Source organism: Scophthalmus maximus, chromosome 5 (genome assembly GCF_022379125.1).
Source record: "Scophthalmus maximus strain ysfricsl-2021 chromosome 5, ASM2237912v1, whole genome shotgun sequence".
Taxonomy (NCBI): Eukaryota; Metazoa; Chordata; class Actinopteri; order Pleuronectiformes; family Scophthalmidae; genus Scophthalmus; species Scophthalmus maximus.
The window spans coordinates 23,479,275-23,499,841 of NC_061519.1; the positions used below are offsets into that span (position 1 = coordinate 23,479,275).

Here is a 20,567-nt window from a genome sequence, read left to right on the forward strand (position 1 = left end):
TTACAAAAATAGTTTCTCTACTTTGCCTACCCATGTAGACAGAAAAATAATCTTTGTAATAAAATTGTTTTTTTTACAAAGAAATGTCACAGATGTGACAGGAATGATTGAGAAGCTGAAGGTTTAATCAATGACCAGGGAAGTAGAGTGGTACAAATAAATCCACAGATCAACTGACAATGAATATAAAAAATAAAAAATTCAAACACTACTACTAATTATATAAATGGGGGATGACAAACTAATACAATCCACTGATAGACGGTATTAGATTTATCTACAGTAGGTGTACGTAATAAACTGCCAAACTGAGTGTAGAACACAAACTTGTGTACACTTCACACTGAAGTTGTGTTTTCCTTCTTCCTTACTCCAGAAATCACCTTGCCAATGTCAAATGTGACAAATGCCAGTCAAGGTCACTTTTTTTCTGCAGGACGAGTACTTTTACTGAATTTTACTTGTAACAGTTGTGGTATTAGTACTTTTTGAGGACATGCACACTCCTTTTAAAATGCAGTAACCACCTTCAACTCAGACATGCACTGACAGCCCCCCATACGCACGCGCGCACACACACACACACACACGCACACACACACACACACACACACAAACAATTCATTCAACATACATATTTATGGACAATGTGCAATCTGGTAAATGTGCAATTATGGACAATGTACAATCATTACTAGCATAACCATCCGTTTAAAGTGCCTGCGAGTCATTACTCAGGGGAGCAAGTGTCTAACGCGCCTCGCCTGGGACACTCCCTCGCTCTGCGCATGCGCATTCAATCACCAGACCGCAGAGATGAGACGGTTGTTGTGAGAACTGCCCGGTGAACGAGCAGGTACACACACACACACACACACACACACTCTCACACACACTCACGTTGTCCGGGGCGGACAGAACTGTCCGTGTCGCTCCACCTCACCGACCGCGACTGACGACTTTTCCCCCCGCGGATAAACTTTCTGAGCTAAGAGACAAGTAGCGTGGCTAGCTAGCGGCTAGTAGCCGCTCGGCTAACGTCACCGACGGTTGGCAGCTCGCTCGCGACGTGTCTGTTCGGGAGCCACCTGACAACCGCTCACATGATTCCAACTACTGCGGCCAGCTGCTCCTGGTACCAGCAGGAAAGGACAACAAATAATAAATCAAATCTGAATGTCTTCCGTGTTTTACAGGTGTATTTCGGATCCTGTCGCCGAGGGGAGGCTCGTCAAACAACAACAACAACAACAACAACAACAACAACAACAACAACATGTTTGGTAAGAAGAAGAGAGCACCGCAGCCCAGAGGCAAAGGAGCTGCTGCAGCCAAGCAGGTAAAAAAAAAGCAGATGTTGAATACTGTTGGATTAAACACAAAATATATGCTTCATCAGCTTCTTCTGTCTTTGAACTTCTCCTCCTCAATGGTAGTTGAAGTATTGCCTCCATATGAATCCTATACTAGGGTAAAAACACAGGTAGTTATTTATTAGTTGTTTATCTAACAAGGACTATAGACAATACAAGTGTGGTATCAGATGTAAGTCAGCGATTAACAAGCGATAATCTGTCGTTGCCTGGCAGAGGCCACCGCGTGTTCAGCAGGTGGCAGAAGTACAAGATAACAATATTAGATTAATCGATTAGTTGTTTGGTCCAGAAAATATCATAAAATGGTGAAAAATGTCCATTGTGTTTCCCAAACCCCAAGATGATGTTTTGTTTTGTTCACACACCAAATATATTTAGTTCACTGTCACAGTAACCAGCACATATTCACATTTAAGATTCTGAAATCAGAGAATTATGAATTGTTGTTTTTTTCATAAAAACTTGAACCGAGTAATCGATTTTCAAAATAGTTGGCGATTAATTTAGTAGTCGATCACTAATCGATTAATCGATCATCTGTTGCAGCTCTAAACGATATTAATAATGATGAGTTTGATTCATGTGGCACTGCAGCTCACGGTGCTTTACATGAAACGGGTAGTAAAAACATAATTTTGGGCCTAATTTGATTTTAACACAAAACAAGACTTTGCATTTCATAAGATACAAGAGTATGTGATAGTGTTAATCTGACACATAACTATTAACTATATCTGCCAGCTAAATGTAGTGTAATAAGAGTACAATACTACACTCTGAAATCTATTATAAATAATAATGATTATATAAGTATAAAGTAGGATAAAATATAAATACAAGTACAAATTTAGAAAAAGCTCCTCAAATATTCTACCTAAAAAAAATACAGTACTTGAATATTGATTGATTGACTGACAATACTTTGTCAAACATGTTGGAATTTGTCTTGCATCACTACAGCAGCTCCATTTGCCACTCAAAATCCAACAAAACAAAGGATTCATAGATTTAACATCATATAACATCCATAAAAGACAGTTACATATTTCTGATTTGGAATAAAGTTCCATATTTAATTCTAGGATTGACACAAAGGAGTGCCCTAATAAATCGTGAAACCCTGTATCTTCAGTTCAACTGTTTACAACATGAGTCAGAGGAGTCAGAGACAAAGTTATTGGCCAGCCTTAAAATGTTCTTGTGGTCAACGGAGTCATTGAGTTTCTGAACTCTTCTGTACTTTGTTACTTTCTGAAGAGGGAGTGACGTGTATGTTTTGCGTCCTTGCTTTCAGATGGGTCTGTTTGTGGACCTGGGCCCCGAGGAGATGATGATGGGTATGGAGGAGGAGAATCTGGACGACTCAGACCTGGAGGCCGAACTTGCTACGATCACCGGAGATAAAGCTGCTGCCACAGGGAGAGCGAGGCAGAAGGGGAAGAGTGAGTTATGATTTACAGTCCCAAACAATCCCCATTGAAACATCCAGTAAGACTAATGTTTGAATGAACAGAGGAATCTGCAGAATACGGTGTTTTGTGAGATACAGTGAACAAATTTTTTAGTTTTCCACGAACATCGTCTTGTGTTGTAAGACTTTCTGCAACAACATGTTTCTGCAGATTCATTGTCCTCAGAGAGTGTTAATGCAATTTTTCTTGCCACTGTATCCTCTAATGACTCTGCTGTGTAATTAAGTATAAAGTATTTTATCATGTGACATGTGCTGCCGATGTCACACACAAACTCGGCTCGACATACTTATAACTGTGTCTTTGTGTTTTCAGGCCCCTTACCCATGGAAGACATCGCAAGAATGGCTGACGAGTGTATGAGAGACGTTGACGAAGATGACGACGACGATAACGTGGAAGACGACGAAGATCTGATGGTTGGTGTTTGCATATATTCATCTTTTTAGCACCAGACGCATGTTTTGAATGTTAGATGTTCATGTTAGAAGAAGTAGCTCTACAACAAATGTACGTTATTATGGGTTAAGCCCACACGAAGGAAACTGAATTGATTGTAGGCCTTGTGGCTGTTGGACACACACACACACACACAAACTGAATGGTCAATTATAGTACATATGCGTTTTCATATGACAAATTTCTCAAATACACAGACACACAGCTAATCTGGGATGTCAGTTTGTAGGCATAAGACTCACATTTAAGATTTTTCATATTAATGTAATTTATTCTTTCTTATAAAGTACCTTTAGGTCACACGTAAGCCATTTCAAAATGGAATGCGATATTATTATTATTAACTTATATTTTACTTTCTAAAAGCTTAACTGTTGCATGTGCACGACTCGTTAATGATTCCCATTCATACAAGAGTGAGAATGTCATGTCTCATTTCATATTTGAAATTTTTACGTAATTGGCAAATGTAAGGGATTTTTCACAAGACCTGAATCAAGCAATAAAAGCTGCAAAATAAAAAAAAGATTTAGAATAAACTAATATTTGATAAATATTTAAAACAGGAGAATAGAAGTAAGAAAGTCCCAAATTTAATTCTATAGATGGCAGAAGAAAATGGAAAATGCATACATTTTTTTAAAGCATCACTTTGAAAGAATTCAGAGTTTGTGCAGACGTTTTTTGGAGTTTGTTCCAGATATGTGGTGCATAAAGTTCGGGCCTGGGGACAGTCAGCAGACCTGTTCAGACGATCTCGATGTGAGAAGTCTGGATAGTTCAAATCATAGCAATTCAAGTTTATGACACACTTGAAGCAAACACCAACATCTGAGAACTGGAGCGATGTTTTCCCCTGTCCTGGTCTCACTGAGGACTTACTGAATTTCTAAAAGCTCAACCTAAACTGGTCGTCATGTATGTTCTGTGAACAATATCTCTGGAGACGACGCTGAACAAACACGGCAGTACCTTTGACAGTAGTCTTGTGCCAGCAAGTTTCACGGGTCACACATTTCGGTTTCACGAGGCAATAAAACTGCGGCTGATTTATTGACTTGTTGATCTTAATTTTCATCTGGCACATTTTGGGTTTTACAGCACTTTCAAGAACAACTGAACAACTTTTTTCACACCTTAAAATACGAACCATCACTGTTAGCTGTTGATCAGTTGTTGTATTTTTTTCCTCATCAGGCCGAACTGCAGGAAGTGGTGGGTGACGGGGAATCCGAGGATGTTGCAACCGTTTCTTCCACATCCCCGCCACCGCAGGTACAATGCATGCTGCTCTCTGCCAGCCTCCACTTTAACACGTGTCGTTTGGCAAAGGCATCAAGAGAAGGGCAAAAACTTAAGCATTTTTTCCTCCTGCTGGCTTATAAAATTAACTGCCTCTTTATACCCTGAACAATTTAGATTTTTGTTTTGTATAAATACCTCCAAACAATAGTCCTGTACCTGATTATGTGACCGGTAGAATAGATGCAATTCAGATTGGTAAATATGTTCCACTATTGCTTGTGCGTTCCTGTAAACACATTTCCTGATACTCATCCCACCTGTGTTTCGGTCTTCTTAAAAAAAAGCGTTGAATACTGCATTTGCAGTTCTCTATTTTCCTTCACTTATTTACCTCTGACAAATACTTTCCACTCGAAACGCGCCGTTTTTGTGTGTGCTGAGTAATTTCTTGATCTTAGCTTGGGCTGGATGTTTTCCAGATAACGCTCACGGCACCCACCTCTTGTATTTGGTATTGCGCATATTGCACAGCAGGAGGAAGTGAAAGTGTCCTCAGCCGCCCCCGGCAGCCTCCAGCACACCCTGGAGGAGAGGGCAGCCATGTACACGGCGGCCTTACAGAACGCCAAGAGCGCAGGGGAGACTTCTAAAGCCAGGAGATTCGAGCGTGGTCTGAAGGTGGGTGAGACTGATGAGACCTGATGAGAAGTTACATCCTCTGCGATTGTCATGCTGTTTTTCATCTTTTAAAATCAATTTTCATATTCTCATTTTCATTAAATAAGTTGTTGATATAATTTGTGCTTGCGCGCTGAACTGAAATTGGGTATTACACTTAAGTAACCCTTGTTTTACATCATACTGACTGTTCCCATTGCCCCCGACAGACGTTGGAGATGATGTTAGCTGCTGTGAAAAAGGGGAGGCCCGTGAACGAGGCAGAAATCCCTCCCCCTGTTTCCACCGGAGCCCCGAGCGCTGCCTCGAGCGCTGCCCCTCGGCCCGCAGCTCCCAAGCGACCCGCTCCCCCCGTACCCCCGCGTCCTGAACCGACTCCTTCAGCTCAACAGGAGGAGTCGGAAGCCGCAACGCTTCCACCTGCAGTACCAAAGATCGTTACGCCCACCAGCAAAGAGGAGCAGTCGTCGACCACCAGCACCACCACCACCACAACCACGCCCCTTCTGAGCAGCGCCCCGTCTCCAGAGGAACAGGCACAGAAGCCTGCCTTCCCGCCGCAGCTCAGTCAGACAGAGGGTGAATTTGTCTTGGATTATACATTCATATGCATTAATTAAAAGCTTTGGAAGGTCAATTAAAATCAGGAAACATGTTTTCAGTTCAAAGGACTAATTCTAAGAAGTTTCTTTCTGTCAGTGCACCAGTCAAAGCACAGGACAAACTCAAGACGACCTCCGTCATGTATTTATGGTGTTTAAATATATATTATATCGTGACACTTAGTGGAATTGAACCTCACACTTGAATAAGTTTGCCTTTTAATAATTGTTTTTTAGTTTTAATCTTGTTGCCAGGAGGCAGATACAGTATATTAAATGGAGGCGGTTGTCTAGCCGCCGAATATGTGATGAATGTGGCCTTTCACTGTGGTAATTGTTGTGCGTTTGTCTTCCGTGAATCCACAGTCAACGAGGTCACCAAGAAGATGCTGCTGGAGCGGCAGAGGGAATACAAGATGGCAGCGCTGAGGGCCAAGAAGCAGGGAGACGTGGAGCAGGCGAAACTCCACTTCAAGGAGAGCAAGGTGAGTTATACACGACTAGAGACATCAGAGGTTTGGTTTAAAACTGAGAAATGTGCATCAGTGGTGTTGTGTTTTGTTTACTTGGTATTTGCTCTTAAACAGCATTAAATTCAGTTTCTTCAACAACAACAAAAAATATTAAGGAACATATTACAAAACCTTAAATTAAGGGCAAAATCCAATATGGTTTTATTTTTCTGTTGCCTGCTGTTGGCAGTAACGTTAGTTATAAAATGTTCTTGTGCCTGTGGGCTGTCAGGAGACTTCATAAACTGTTGGTTGATTTGACAATGTATTTTAACTGCAGGAGTCTTTTCTTTCTTTTTTTGTGGAGTTTCAGTCAGAACCATCAACTGTCGCTGACGCTTGCTACCACAGTGTAGGACAGTTCTTTTTTTCTTTGTAAAAAGCTTGAAAAAAAATTACCATCTGTGTTGGTTTTCCATCTAAGTTTGATTTTGTTAGTTATTGAGAGTCTTAACTTAAACCTTCCAAAGCAACCCTGTGGTATAAAGTCTCATAGAATCTCATAAAAAAAAACCTACTACTTAACTTTGGGGCGAATTTGCTCAACAAATCACTATTGTCTGTCCAATTAAATATGTTTATTGATTCTGTCTATTACATTTCAACTGCCGATGTATCACTATGACCTCAATAGAGATAATAAGGCCTTGTTTGTGTATCTTTAATTTTCTGTAGGGTTGTAGTTCATCTGCATTGATTAGTCTTTTATCTAACTAATTTTTAACGTCTTGTTCCTGTTCAGAATTAAAGTCTTGTAGTTGAACTATGAACTAAATTACACAAAATAGAAAACCTAAACCAATTGAGAGGTCATAAATTTGCCGAAATGTTCGATGTTTGAAACAGAAAGTTTAAATGTCAATATCACACATTGTCAGTATTTGTGCAGTCTGTTGTCGGAGCCTGTTGCTGCACATTCTGACTGCAGGAGTTTTTTCTCAAGTATGTGAAACATCCCAACGATCCGGACGCTGACAAAGACCATCATTATGTTTGACACTGTTGAGATTTTCTTTTGCTTTTTTTGGGGGCGCAGAGGTTCGATGCAGTGATTGAGTCTCTGGAGAAAGGACAAGCAGTCGACCTGAGCGGCCTCCCTCCATCTCGAGGACAGGGTGAGGAACCCTGGAGTAACACATTCAAAGCCCTTAAGTTTAATGTAGAATCTCAAGTTACAACAACAGACACATTGTGAATCTATATGAGAGTGTTAACGTTCTTTTCCCATCAGCCCCTGCAGCTCCCAGAGACGTGCTGGACGCTTTGGAGCAGAGACGGGCAAAGTATGCGGAGGCGTCCGCTCAGGCTAAAGCCAGCGGAGATGACCGCAAGGCCCGAATGCACGACCGCATCGCCAAAGTACGTTGAATTCTTTTTGATAATGTTGTGGACAGATTGGTTCTTTGAATTAATCTCTTAGTTGATGCTTAGAACAACATAACATGTTGGAATGAGTACAAAGGAAAGCTATACATTTAACGGCCGGCCAGATGTGTTGCTCGTGCGCAGGACTAATTGAACTCGAGATGATCTCTAAAGCCCCGCCGCCCGAAATTCAGTCATACTAAAGCTATGCTTTCATTCCCGACTTTAATGCTTTGAAGTCAACCGCGGAAAATTAATAACAACCTCGTTGTTTAATGATCTGAACACAGGACCGGCGCATGCACTGCTGCTGCTGCTGCTCTGGGCAAAAAACTGTTTTGCAACGTACCCTACCAGCAACGGCACACAAAGTGTCGCTCAAAAAACACAAATATTCTATTTTCTATATATGTACATAGCATTTTGAAAATAGTGGTTTGCCCTGTATTTTTATTATATATTTTTGCTACTCTTTGTGATACTGTGCTGCTGTGACGAGTACATTTCCCCGACGTGAGATGAACAAAATTCTATTCTATTCCATTTCTTACCTTAACCCCTGCTAAATAACATGGATGCATGACATGGAAGTGAACATAATTTTACGAATTTCAACCACAATGTCGAGGAACATTAGGAAGATAAAATAAACTTTCATGTGTCTCACAATTTACTATGCAAATTTTTCACAACTATATTGCTATAGTTGCATTTAGGATGTTTGTCTTTTTTAATCATTAAACGTCTTGTGTTCCTGCAGCAATACCAGAGCGCCATCCGAGCTCACAAGGCAGGAAAGGCGGTCGACTTCGATGAGCTGCCGGTTCCCCCTGGTGAGATTCCTCTGGGCTTCATGTTTTTTGATGTCGACTGTGTAATATTCCGACTCACTTGGAGCTCTGTGGAATTAGATTTGCATTGTCGTCCCTGGGTTTTACATATAGTGTAAATAACAACACAAAACCATCAGTGAGTCTCTGTGCCCCAGTGCCACGAGAAACGATTTCACTCCTGACCAAGATCTGGAGCTTACGGTGTTTAAAAACTCTTTAAAAAGCTTTTTTAAAATTTTATTTTACAGGCTTTCCTCCAATCCCGGGCCAGAAAGCCACAGGAGCCGAGCAGGGATTCGTCGCCGCTCTGGAGGCAGCCGATAAGCTCGCCTCTACGGATCCTGCTGAAGTACCAGATGAAGAAGAAGTGGATGAGGAGAAAGAAGAGAAGGTGGCTGTTAGCATCACGTTGTCATTTTTGATAGGGTTTTTTTTTTTGTGGGTAAATTGTTGACACAGTGTTTTGTGTCTGTTGTAGCCTGCTGTTCCAGAGGAGCCAAAGAAGCTGACATTAGACGTCTCCACCGCAGGTCAGGGACGGAAAAGGACTCCGTCAGCTTCACCTGACAGATCGGCTGCAAGGGAAGGACTCTCACCAACAGGTCAGAACGTAAAGCTTCTACGAGTAGTTGATTTATTGGCTGATCAACATGAAGTCCCCTTTAGATTGATAACCGATTATTGTTTCTGTTCTTTTTAAAGCAAAAATGCCAAATATTCTCTGGTTTCAGCTTCTCAAATGTTGAGATTTGTTGCTTTTTAATTTAAAAATCTTCCGCTTCTGGACTGTTGGTCAGACATGACTGTGTGGGTTCTTTTTTTTCTTTTTATCGACTTAATGATTAATGAACAAATCGAAAAAAATATATCATTGAGAAAATAACTGACAGGTTGGTGGATAATTAAAATAATCCATCAAATCCAGGTGAAAATACACACATTTGTCATCGTTAACTGTGTGAACAGAGTAAGACAGCTCATATTATCCACTCCTAACATCTCTGCAGAGATAAACCTGATGTCCACTCAAAACTACATTGGATTGTTTTGCCTTTAAACTCTCTGTCCTCCTTTGACCTCCAGCGGCTCAGCAGCTCGAGTTCCTGGAGGGCCGGAAGAGGCAGTACCTGAAGGCGGCGCTGCAGGCCAAGCAGAAGAACGACCTGGAGCAGGCCAAGAACTTCCTCCGCTCGGCCAAGGGCCTCGACGCCACGATCGAGACGGCACGCAGCGGGAAAACAGTAGACATCAGCGCGGTGAGCAGAGTACAGTTATTCTGCTACTTGTGGTTTATAACCTGAGTCCTATTTATGATTTTAGCCAAAACATAACTTGCTGGTAGAAATGAGCCTCATTCATATTAACCTGTGGGGATGGAGGCCGAGGGAGTACAGTCAAATCAGCTGAAATTTCTTCCAGATTTAATATTTTATGACTTTTGTTATGTTGTCATTTAAATTATGACTTGTTTTCTGTTTGCTATTAAGAAATAATGAAAAATGTCCGACAGGTTGATTTATTGAGCTGTTTTTTTTTTCAGAACCAGAATTTCCTTTTTTAAGAAATGCCTGTTATGCATGTGGAGGATATATTTAAGTAAACTATATCGCTGTTAACAATATTTGTTAAAATTGTGATAAATTGGGCTCATCTCTTTCTGTGATCCCACTGTATCTGACCTTGTCTTGTGCTGTGACTGTAGTTGCCGTCGCCCCCTGGTGACGAAGAAGACGACTTCATCCTGGTTCATCACAGCGATGTCCAGATCTCGGAGAAAGCCGAACAGGTTTACACACAACTGGCCAAGATCCTCAAAGAGCAGTACGAGGTAAAACCGCAGGACTAGCACTGAGATAACTATAATCCTGTCGTCGATCAGCATTTTTGACTTTTTGACGGATATTGCTTAAACTAAAAGGCACATTGATTTTAGAAACTCCTGATGAAAGTTGTTTACAAAGTGTGACGTGTACAAGAACCTCCTGTTTTTCACCTCCATGTGTAAATTTGATCATTGTAACAAACCAAAAGTAAAGATAATAATGGTGTACAAACAGGATTTTTGAAAATGACCAATATCAGGGTTTTTAAATAACACCAGAACTGTCCTACAGTGAAATCAAGTCTCATCACAGTTTCCACAATGAGAGTTTCCATCGCCCAGAAGAGTCTAACCCAAACATTTTTAGTTTCAAAATTAATTCAGAAAAAAAGCTTTATTTGTATCTGTTCTCAGTCTGGTTTCTCTGAACTATTTGTGATTTTCCTTGATGTCTGAGATTTTTTCTGGCTCTGCTTCTTTTTTTTTAGAAATGTATGACTCACTCCAAGCAGTTCACACACCTGGGGAACGTCTCCGAGACCACAAAGTAAGACTTGCAGTTTTAATTAACTTTAGGTTTTAAATAAATGTCCACTAATCCAATACACTCTTTGTAAAATTCTGTGAATATTTCCTCACAGCTTAGCTGTCGGTTAAATAAAGGTCCATGAGTGGCATTAACTGACAGGTTGATATCATCTGTCCAGGTTTGAGAAGATGGCGGACAGTTGTAAGCAGAGCCTGGAGGTCCTGAAGCTGGCTCAGTCGAGGGGTCTAGCTCCTCCGAAACATCACTTTGAGGAGAGATCGTTTCACACCGTCAGGTGGGCACATTCTGGAGATCTGACTCTCAGCTCATAAGTAGGATAAAAATTTCTCAAATGTGAATACCAAACACATCCTGTTCATCACATCCTTTACTCTCACTTCCTTCTTTCCTTCCCTTCCTCTCTTTCAGGATATTTCCAGAGCTGAGCAGCACTGACATGGTTGTTGTTGTTGTAAAAGGGATGAATCTTCCTGCGCCAAGTGGTAAATTATCAATCTCTACATTATCAGTTTTGAACAGTACAATGTGTCCAAAGAGGCATCTGGTGTTGTTAACGCTCACACAGTTGGATGTTTGGTTTCTTATCCCCTCAGGGATTCAAGCAAACGATCTGGACGCTTATGTCAAGGTTGACTTCCCCTACCCCAGCAGCGTAAGAAAGTTCAACCTGTCGCTCGTTTTCTTGTCACAGCTGCGGAGACGACACACACACACACACACACAGATGATATTGATGTTGTTGTTGTTTTGTCGCCACCAGGAGCAGCCTCAGAAACACAAAACAACTGTCATCAAGAACACTAACTCCCCAGGTGACACATGAAGTTCAACATAGATTTAAAAAAAAATTATTGTGAATTTCCGGTGGATTTAAAATCTCTGCGTTACTGAATAAATGTTGACTCTGCAGCGAACTGCGTCTCTTGATGCGTCTTCTTTTTCACCCAGACTACAACCAGAGCTTCACGCTGTCAATCAACCGCAACCACCGCGGCTTCAGGAGGGTGGTGACGTCCAAGGGCCTCAAACTGGAGCTGCTGCACAAAGGGTGAGCTGCTGTGTCGCTCCTTCTCTCTCGCTTTCCTATTTTGCATTTCGAAAATAAAGTTGAAATGACTTTTTTTAAGAATACATTTCTAGATTAGACTTAGTAGCACCGGCGCCCGGTCGTCCTTCAGCGGCCGCGGGTTCGACTCCGACCCAAACCACTCTCCCACACTTCCTGTAATGACTTTCCTGTCAATAAAGGCTTAACAATTCCCCAAAATATATCTAATAACTTTATTCTCAACAAAAGAAAAGAAAAAAATCTTCCTCCTCTTAATTTTTAACTTACTGCCCCCAAAAAATATATTTGTAAGATCACATCATCAAACCCCATGGAAGTAAAAAATAGAATAAAAAAAATTCCTTCAAATGTTTTTATTATAATTTGAATCCTTCACTCTTGTTTCATCATGGAAATTGCTTCATCATAATTCCTCATCATGATGCATTTGTCAAAGTGAATCCCTCAGTCCTGAATCTAGAAATTGACTGATTGATTATCAATGACAGAGTCGAGTGTTATCGTGTTCGGACTGTGACAGTGATGTTGTTGTTGATGATGTTGTTGTGTGTGCGGTCTCACAGAGGTTTCCTACGGAACGACAAGTCGATTGGAACGGCGCTCGTGAAGCTGGACAAACTGGAGACACAGAGCGAAATCAGGGAAATCGTAGAGGTGAGCGGCATTTAGTAGAAAGAATGAAAAAAGACTAGAGCAGAGATGAAGGGAAAAGATGCTGCCGTCTGACTGTTTGCCTGTAAACGTCAGTGTTGTGTTTGTCCCGTCAGGTGATGGACGGTCGTAAACCCACCGGAGGTCGTATTGAAGTGAAGGTCCGACTGCGGGAGCCCCTGAGCGGTCAGGACATGCAGACGAGCACCGAGCGCTGGCTGGTGATCGACCAATCACAGGTAGCTACGCTCAGCTCACTGCATCATCATCATCATCTCAGAAGACAAACCTGACATGTTTATAAAACTTCTGATGTTGTTGTTTTTTTTTACTCCAAGGTTCTTGTCTAGACGATCCTGCGAGATTAAAACTAATTCACGAGATACAGGTGATTATTAAGTCATTTGTTGTTATTATTTTAGTGTAAAATCTTTAAGGTAGAGGAATAATCTGACATGTCGGCAAATGCTCTTTTTTTGCTAAGCGTTAGATGAGACGATCAAGACCACGCCAGGCTAGCTGTTTCCGTCCGCTATGTCTTTATGCTAAGCTAAGCTAACCGGCAAGCAAATGTGCATATTTCCCAAAAAGTCAAAACTTCTGATTTAAATGTGAATGTTTAAGTATTTGGGCAATATTGGAAAAAAAGAAAATTTTCTGGGAATTCAAGAAAAAAAACGAAATACTAATCGTAGTACCTCGTACTAGTAAAAGTCACCCTTCGTTTCCTCCTTTTCTTTAGTTCTGATACTTATCATTTATACTTACAAACTTATGATGATGTCGTACTGATGAGCCAAAAGATTTAGTATTCGATATTTGTGAAACCGATACTTATGTATAACTTAAAAAAATGCTTCACATTCTACGTTTGAACGCAGGCGGAAGAACCGATCTTCTGATGTTCCCCCTGAAAAATGACACGTAGCCTAAAACTACGATTTTATCCTCTTGTGATATGACTTTATTCTTGAAATCTCAGATCTTTTCCCCTCAAGTGTCCTGAATACTCGCGCCATATTTAAAGATATGTATTCAATGTCTCATTACTTCACTTTTATCTGACCGCTAATCTCTTTGTCTTCCAGATTGAAAAGGCACTTAATCAGAAAACACTCGGACCGACTTGGGTCCTTTGACTTTTTCAAAAGGTTTGCACATGTTGCGAGACACGAGCTCCCTCTCACGGCCGCTCTGCTCGCCTGCGGTCTGAGGAGCGTCAGACCGTCGGCTCAAGACGCATCAGAAGACGTTTTCCTCTGGCGGCGGCGTCAGCGCGGCTCCCGAAGGAGCTCGGTGTCGAGCTCGACCTGAATCCTGCTGCCCGACCATATATAGTTAATATAATATAGAGAAGAGAAGAGAGAAAAAATGTTGTACATATTCCTTTATATATTATGACAGCTCTGGTATCTAGAACTGCACCTATGCACTAATACCAAAGTAATCACTGTTGCTGTCGAATCCTGCATATTTGAAAATCGCCTCTCGCTGCCGAACCTGCTGCAACGGACGACGCGAGTTAACGACACGTGACTAATTCATGGGTTGGGGGTTTCTTCTTCTTCTTCGTTTCCACACTATTTAAATAAATATTCTCGGCCCCGTCACGTATGTTACAGAGGAGTAAGCCAAGGAATTTTTGATCCTATACAAGGTACAGATTATATGTCAAACTTATTTTAAGGACCACACTCCCTTTTTCTTTTTCTTTTTTGACACCTTTCACTTTGATTACTAAACACTCATTTATCTGTGGCTTCAGGTGAGTTTGATGTGTGTTTACACTAAAATAGCACAAATATGAGAAACAAACGCTTTCCAAGGTTTTAAACTTAAAACATATTTTCATTATTTCATGGCAGATTCAAGTTAAATAGCCTCCTACCACTTATCTTAGTTAAAGGAATAGTTCAACCTCTTTTTGGGAAATTCACTCGGTGCGTAAGATGAAAGGATCAACACCACTCGTATGTCGGAGTTAAACGTGAAGCTGGAGTCAGGATGCAGTGAGCTTAGCTAAGCATAAAGACTAGAAGCTCTCTTACACGCCAGGCTAACCGTTTCCCCCTGCTTCTAGATAATCGCCTCCAGCTCAGCGCACAGACATATGAGTGATGTTGATCTTCTCGCCTGACTCTCAACCAGAAAGCAAAAAAGAAAATTCCCATAACTTAAACAAAAAACTATGCATCAGTTCTCTCGTGGTGGAAACTCAATGTTGGATTAGTGTAAGTGGGTTAAAGGGCCAGTTCACCCAAATTAACAAAAAAAGTAATGTAATTTGTGGTATTTTATTGGATCTGAATCGTTTTCCAATCCATCATCGCATCTTTTGAAGTGCTTGGTTTGATGTGGGATCAATAATTGTTAGTTTCAATTAACGTTTTTTTTTATCCTGTCATGTTTTTATGGTAATAGTGATTTTTGTTTCAGTTACCAGACATCACAGCAGTTACCCCCGTTCTGTACTTCACCGAAGCTTCATAAAAACAACACAGTGAAAATATTAATTGTACTTCATCATCATTGTTCAGTGAATGATGCTCTAACCGTATGTTTTAACAACTTGGAACTTGATCCAAAATGATCCCGGCGACTGAAACCCATCACTAGTTTAACATCTTTCAGCTTGTTGTATGGGTTTTAAAGCCCACAAATAAAAGGAAAAAAAGGAAATTAAAGCCACATTGTGACATTTTTTAATTTTTTTATTTGAGTGAACTGACCTTTTAAAAGTTTCAACATCAACATTGAAACAAACGCTGACAGAGGAATCCATAAAGAAATAAAGATGCTGAGTCGACCACATGAATCTCATTTCCAACTGGTTTACCTCAACAATGTCTGTCACATTTATTTAAGATGCCAAACGTGTCTGATTTCTCTTTTATCATTTGCTTTTCAAGAAAAACATGTATCTGTATAACTGACGTCTAACTTACTAGAAACGTTGTCCTGAGTAATTAAAACACTTGTTCCCAATCGTTTTATTTTTCTGTTGTAATATTTTTGGTCGCCTACATTTCTACAAAGATCTGCGACGTCATGTTGCTAAATAAAAAATATATCTTGTTTTTAATTTTGCACTGTGAAGTATTTTCTAATACTTGTTAATTTCTTTGAGGAAAAAGTTGTGAGAAAATTTATGTTGAAGCAAATAAAAGAATCACCCATTTCAATTTTCTATAAGTTTTTATTTTACATATACTACAGGGTTTGTTTTAGATGAAGACCACTTCATGACATTTGTAGTGTAAAGAAAAGAAAAACATGTACATGATTTTTGGCTTTTCAAACATTATTGACCAATGTTTATTAAAAAAAACTAAAAAATGTGGATGGTTTTTTAACTTTCATCCACAAACGGCATGACCATGATTTAATTGCAGAGTTGATTTCCTGTCCACCGGTTGAGCTTGTTTCTCGTTTTCATGCACTGTTTGTTTTTTTGATAGTAACATCTTTACAACTGAATACTAATATAGAAAAAAAAAGGAAATGCTACTTATTCAAACAAATTGCACCTCTGTTTGGATTCAGGACATATTGCACATCAGATAATGCAAAAAAAAAAAACAGTTTGAAAAATAAATCCTGCTATCTCCTCTTCATTAATGGTAATTGATTAAAAAAACAGAACTGCTGAACGTCACACAGTGATTCCTGGACACCAGCTCTGGTGACCTTTTGACCTTTTGAATCCGCTTTTACTCACATATACTCTGCTACACGCTCCTAGAATACAACAGGTCTGATTTAAACTCCCAAGCGTCGGCTCGTTTTGCAGATTTGCATGTGATTGTCTGGTGATGACGAGATTGTTCATCGTTTTTCTCCCAATAAAACGCTTGAACGCACAGTAGCCCCTTCGGTTTTTCTTTTACATTAGCACGACTAAAGATGGGAGAGGTTTGCCATAATGCAGGATGAGAACTGTTCGGAGCAGTGTGTCGGGGTATTTGGTGATTAGTCTAGCCAGAAACAAACGGAACAAACAGACAAAAACAAAAAACACATTGAGCAGATTTTGAACAGAAACAGGATAAATACATTCTTTAGACCCCCCCCCCCTCCCTCCAGGTCCATGTTGAGGTGCGGTCACAGTGCAGAGCAGAGAAGAGCAGCTGCAGGTGAAAACTCCCAAACAGCCCGCCTCCTGTGTTACACACAAAACAGTTGAGGCCTCGGGAGGAAAACGTGTCTGCGACCTGCAGGGCTCCTACGCAGGACGGAGCTGATCGCGGGGCTGTGGACGAAAGAGGACGAGATGCAGAAAAGTTACGAGATGAAGATACATTCAAGCCTGAAGTCGATCTTGCAGGAAACCCCCCGGATTCTTTACAAACTTTTCCCCCTCTTTTGCTGGAAAAGGAAAAGTTTCGGTCCTCAGAACACAGTGGCAGCGAAACCCCCCCGACGGCTGCGTTTACTCTCCTGTAGATGGCTTAGAATCCAGTGCACTGCTTCTGCAAGTTTAACACAGTTTTTATATATTTTATACATCTTTACATCCTCGACAGTTCATTCTCTTTGTATGATTGAAAAAAAGACACCAAAATAACATTTGACGGGGAGGATGTTTTCTTCTTTTCTTCCAACCACTGCTTGACGAACACCGAGCGCTGATGATCTCTGAAGTTGATGAGATTAAAAAGGTTTTTTCCCCGCTTCTGCTTTATGTCCCCCTTTATGTACACACAGTTTGAGTTTATCAATAAAGCATTGGAACCTTTTTTTTTTTATTAGTCGTCTACTTTGTCTTGGTGATCTTGTTTCACGTCGGTGAGCCGACGGTCACTCTGACAACACCGTCTCTTTCAGCGGGATCTCTCCCTGGAGGCTACGGATGTTACAGTCGCGACGGAGGAGAAATCGTTCCGCCTACAAAAAAATATGTACAACACATCTGTCCGTGAAGTAAAGCATCCGGTGATCGATGAGTAAAGCTTAAAGAGGTGAAGCTGAGATGGGGTTTTTTTTTCCCCCCTTGATGAATCGCTGCTGCAGGCACTGAAAACCACGGTGCAAAAAACCTAGAGAGTCCTATATTACCACACAGAGGCACCGTCTCCCTCCTCAGTCAATGATTTGTAGTTTTCCTCGGAATCTAAAAACCAAAGAGAAAATAGTCTGAACTGTTTCCCATCGGCCGTGGATACGAGTCTCCCTCCGTGCTACACGAGAGGCCTGAGAGTTCGGTGCTCCGGGAACTTCAGGCCGCCACAGTGGCGTTGGACTGACGGGGCATCGGGGAGTGGGAAGGGGTGGTGGTGGTGGGTGGGTCCGTCCGTGTGGGCGTGTCCCACATCTGGAGCAATGATCACCTACACTTTGTACTAACACTGCTGTAAAACGGTGTCCAGGGCCTGTGTTTACAGAATCTCAGCATCAACTCGACAGAGATACTTTAATAATACTCCTAATACTTTACGTTTAGAATCAGGTGTGAAAGGGGTGTGATCATCATCCACGGTTTCGGCCCAGGGGTTTTGCGAGTCGGACTCCAACCTCGAGGTTCCGGGTTCGCGGCACCGGCCGGAGCAAGAGAATCACGACAACAATAATAAAAAGTGATGAGCTTTCTCCAAAATCGCTTACTGCCCCTTTAAGTGTGGCGGTCTGGGGAATCATATTTGTGTCTGGGGGTGTGTTGCTCAAACACACCTGTGGCTCTTTCTACTGTACACCCATAACTAAAGCTCAGGTCCTTTAAAAAAGGAGTAATTACTGATTTGGGTTTTTCACAACAAGCAGTTTCTGTAAGAGTAAATCTATCTTCAACTTATGCGACAGCTCCTCAGATAAAACTCAGATTAATATATTACCCTGCCATTCGGCGTCAGGTTAATAATAACTAATCGCAGACTATTTCAGTAATCAGTTTATCCTTTAACCACAGATTTGATGGTTTCATAATTTTTTTTTCTTGTATTTTTTTTAGTAAACTGAGTATCTGAGTTTTTAACTGTTGGTTCCACAGAATAAAACATTTTTTGACAACAGCTCGAGCTCTGGGAAAGATTTTTTTTTACCGATTTATGTTTTGTTTTCCCCTCCCCCAAAAAAAGAATCGTCGGTTGCATCCCTATTTAATAATTTAGTCTGCGCCTGAGCTATTTTTATTTCACGGTTCGTCACAGTCTGCTGAGCCTCACCGGTCCAGATGTTGTTGGTGCTCTCTGCTACAAAAGAGACTGACAGCGGTCGAACACACGAGCCTCCACAGATTATCAATATTTAGGATCAGCAGCCTATACCCCAACCCTATCAGGCTCTCAAGTAGAAATAGATTCCTTCTTTTTGTGATTTCTTTGCTTCTACCTGACCTGACGTGACGTCTTTATTAACGGTGTTACTGGCTTCGGCTCCCGAATGTGTTTTCACATCAATAGGCACTTGACTACTCTCTAACGCCGCAGCACGACGTGGACGGTGTGGGTGTGGCGACGGACCCGGTTGTGATCGGAGCACCAGGCCGGTGAGGGGAAAACAGATGACCCTGCTCCGAGCTTCCTTTGGGTGACCCCAGGCGACCTCCGGAATTGGATGCATAGGTTTGACCGGAGGAATGATGCTGCTGCTACCACCAACCTGGCACGGCACAGTTTTCAGGCTCTTAGTGAAAGTGCAAACGGTCTGAAGGGAGATGACGACGGAGGGGAAGGAGGGCCGGGCTGTGAGACGACGTCAGAAGGTTTAAAAATAAAAGAAAAAGAAAAAAAAGAGAGCCTCGGAGGTGAAGCTCCGCGGTGGAGGGAGGGTGTGTGCTGCCGGCTTCTAGGAGATGATCTCCAGGATGTAGAAGACCAGCTCCATGACGACGGGGCCCTCGCTCAGCTGACACGCGCCGCTGTGGATGACAGGGATCAGCGCGCTGTCCAGGTCGCTCAGGTACTGGGGCAGCAGCGGCTGACCGTTACTTCCTGCCAGGTAACCCACCTGCGACACCAGGGCAGATGTTAGACAGGAGGCTAAAATACTTGGAGAAATGAATAATCGACGTCGTTCCGTGATCGTACCTGGTCAGAGTCCAGCGTGACCCTCAGCCCCAGCTTGGCCATGCCGTCCTCCTTCAGCAGCTTCAGGTGCGGACACAGCGCCACGCAGAACGCCCTCGCCACGTTCTCCGTCAGCCGGCTGTGGTCGGCGGGGTCGCTCAGGCCGTTGGGCTGGTCTTCGCTCTGGAGGAAGAAGACCTGAGGGCGTCGCAGAAACACGAGGATCCAGTGGGGGTTCCATTTGTTGACAGTGATTGAACAATTCTTCTACCGACATTTATTTACTAGTTTATTTATCTATTGTGAGAGAATCAAACCTCTACACAGAACTGACTCAGATACACTGGATTTAAAGATCTCGGCTGCAGCCTGAGGTTGTTACTCGTACCTCCGTCCAGCGGATGACTTTGCCGTTGGCTTTGAACTCGGAGCCGTGGAAGATCTTGACGCTGGTGATGGACTCCATCGACTTCCCGTCGATCGGACTGATCACACTGGATTTGTCAGAAACACACAGCGAGACAGTGCTGGATTAAGACTCCGTCTATATTTAACTGTCGGGCAGGAGACAGGAGGGAGCTGGGTGGATCCTGCCAGCGTGCCCTCGAGCAAGACACTGACCCAGGTTTTACTCGGCCAAGTGAATGTAAATGAATGTAAATGTGCCAGTGTAAGACAAACAGAACTGTTGTTTTTTAATTTTTATATTTAACCGCTGCTCCTGAGGAAACATTGAATTAAACGTCAAATTATTATAATTTTTTTTGAAATCTTATTCTTGTTTTTATTTTAAATCTCTATTCTTGTTTTTGAGTATTTTCTTTGTGTATCTGTTACCTATCTATGTGTTTCAGCTGTTGTTTTGCTACTTTATCCGTTTTGGTGAGTTGACGGCAATTTTTCAAATTCTACTGAAAGCTGTATATTTTATT

General features: G+C 41.7%; 2 protein-coding genes across 5 annotated transcripts in view; one reads left to right on the forward strand and one right to left on the reverse strand.

Moving 5' to 3' along the window:
• Positions 1-738: 738 nt before the first annotated feature.
• Positions 739-15,816, forward strand: cc2d1b (coiled-coil and C2 domain containing 1B). 2 transcript variants are annotated; one of them, XM_035633281.2, is made up of 25 exons: positions 739-856; positions 1,197-1,339; positions 2,671-2,818; positions 3,164-3,267; positions 4,505-4,582; positions 5,084-5,230; positions 5,440-5,809; positions 6,199-6,317; positions 7,381-7,459; positions 7,576-7,703; positions 8,470-8,542; positions 8,791-8,933; positions 9,021-9,144; positions 9,626-9,798; positions 10,245-10,370; positions 10,853-10,911; positions 11,072-11,188; positions 11,323-11,396; positions 11,508-11,566; positions 11,675-11,726; positions 11,863-11,962; positions 12,547-12,637; positions 12,751-12,873; positions 12,973-13,022; positions 13,723-15,816. In XM_035633281.2, the coding sequence occupies exons 2-24, from the start codon at positions 1,277-1,279 to the stop codon at positions 12,982-12,984; spliced, it is 2,562 nt and encodes an 853-aa protein (XP_035489174.1). In that variant the 5' UTR covers positions 739-856; positions 1,197-1,276; the 3' UTR covers positions 12,985-13,022; positions 13,723-15,816. The 2 variants fall into 2 exon arrangements, with proteins under 2 accessions (XP_035489174.1, XP_047187772.1); XM_047331816.1 differs by having other exon boundaries at positions 5,087-5,230.
• The window catches only part of zfyve9a (zinc finger, FYVE domain containing 9a), a 29,015-nt gene continuing 24,258 nt past the window's right edge, over positions 15,811-20,567 (reverse strand). For 2 of the 3 annotated variants that reach the window (XM_035633278.2, XM_035633277.2), the window contains exons 17-19: positions 20,024-20,129; positions 19,657-19,833; positions 15,811-19,576 (exon numbers count right to left, since the gene is read on the reverse strand). In XM_035633278.2, coding sequence (XP_035489171.2) covers positions 19,415-19,576; positions 19,657-19,833; positions 20,024-20,129 — 445 coding nt within the window. In that variant the 3' untranslated portion in view covers positions 15,811-19,414. The remainder of the gene's footprint in view (positions 19,577-19,656; positions 19,834-20,023; positions 20,130-20,567) is intronic. The other variant, XR_004793772.2, reaches the window with a different exon arrangement.

Bases quoted from the DNA above. Each gene is read 5' to 3' on its own strand.
- cc2d1b (XM_035633281.2), top strand. From the start codon at position 1,277: ATGTTTGGTAAGAAGAAGAGAGCACCGCAGCCCAGAGGCAAAGGAGCT. The intron at 6,318-7,380 runs GTGAGTTATACA...TTGGGGGCGCAG, and splicing joins TCCACTTCAAGGAGAGCAAG to AGGTTCGATGCAGTGATTGA. The intron at 11,963-12,546 runs GTGAGCTGCTGT...GCGGTCTCACAG, and splicing joins CTGGAGCTGCTGCACAAAGG to AGGTTTCCTACGGAACGACA.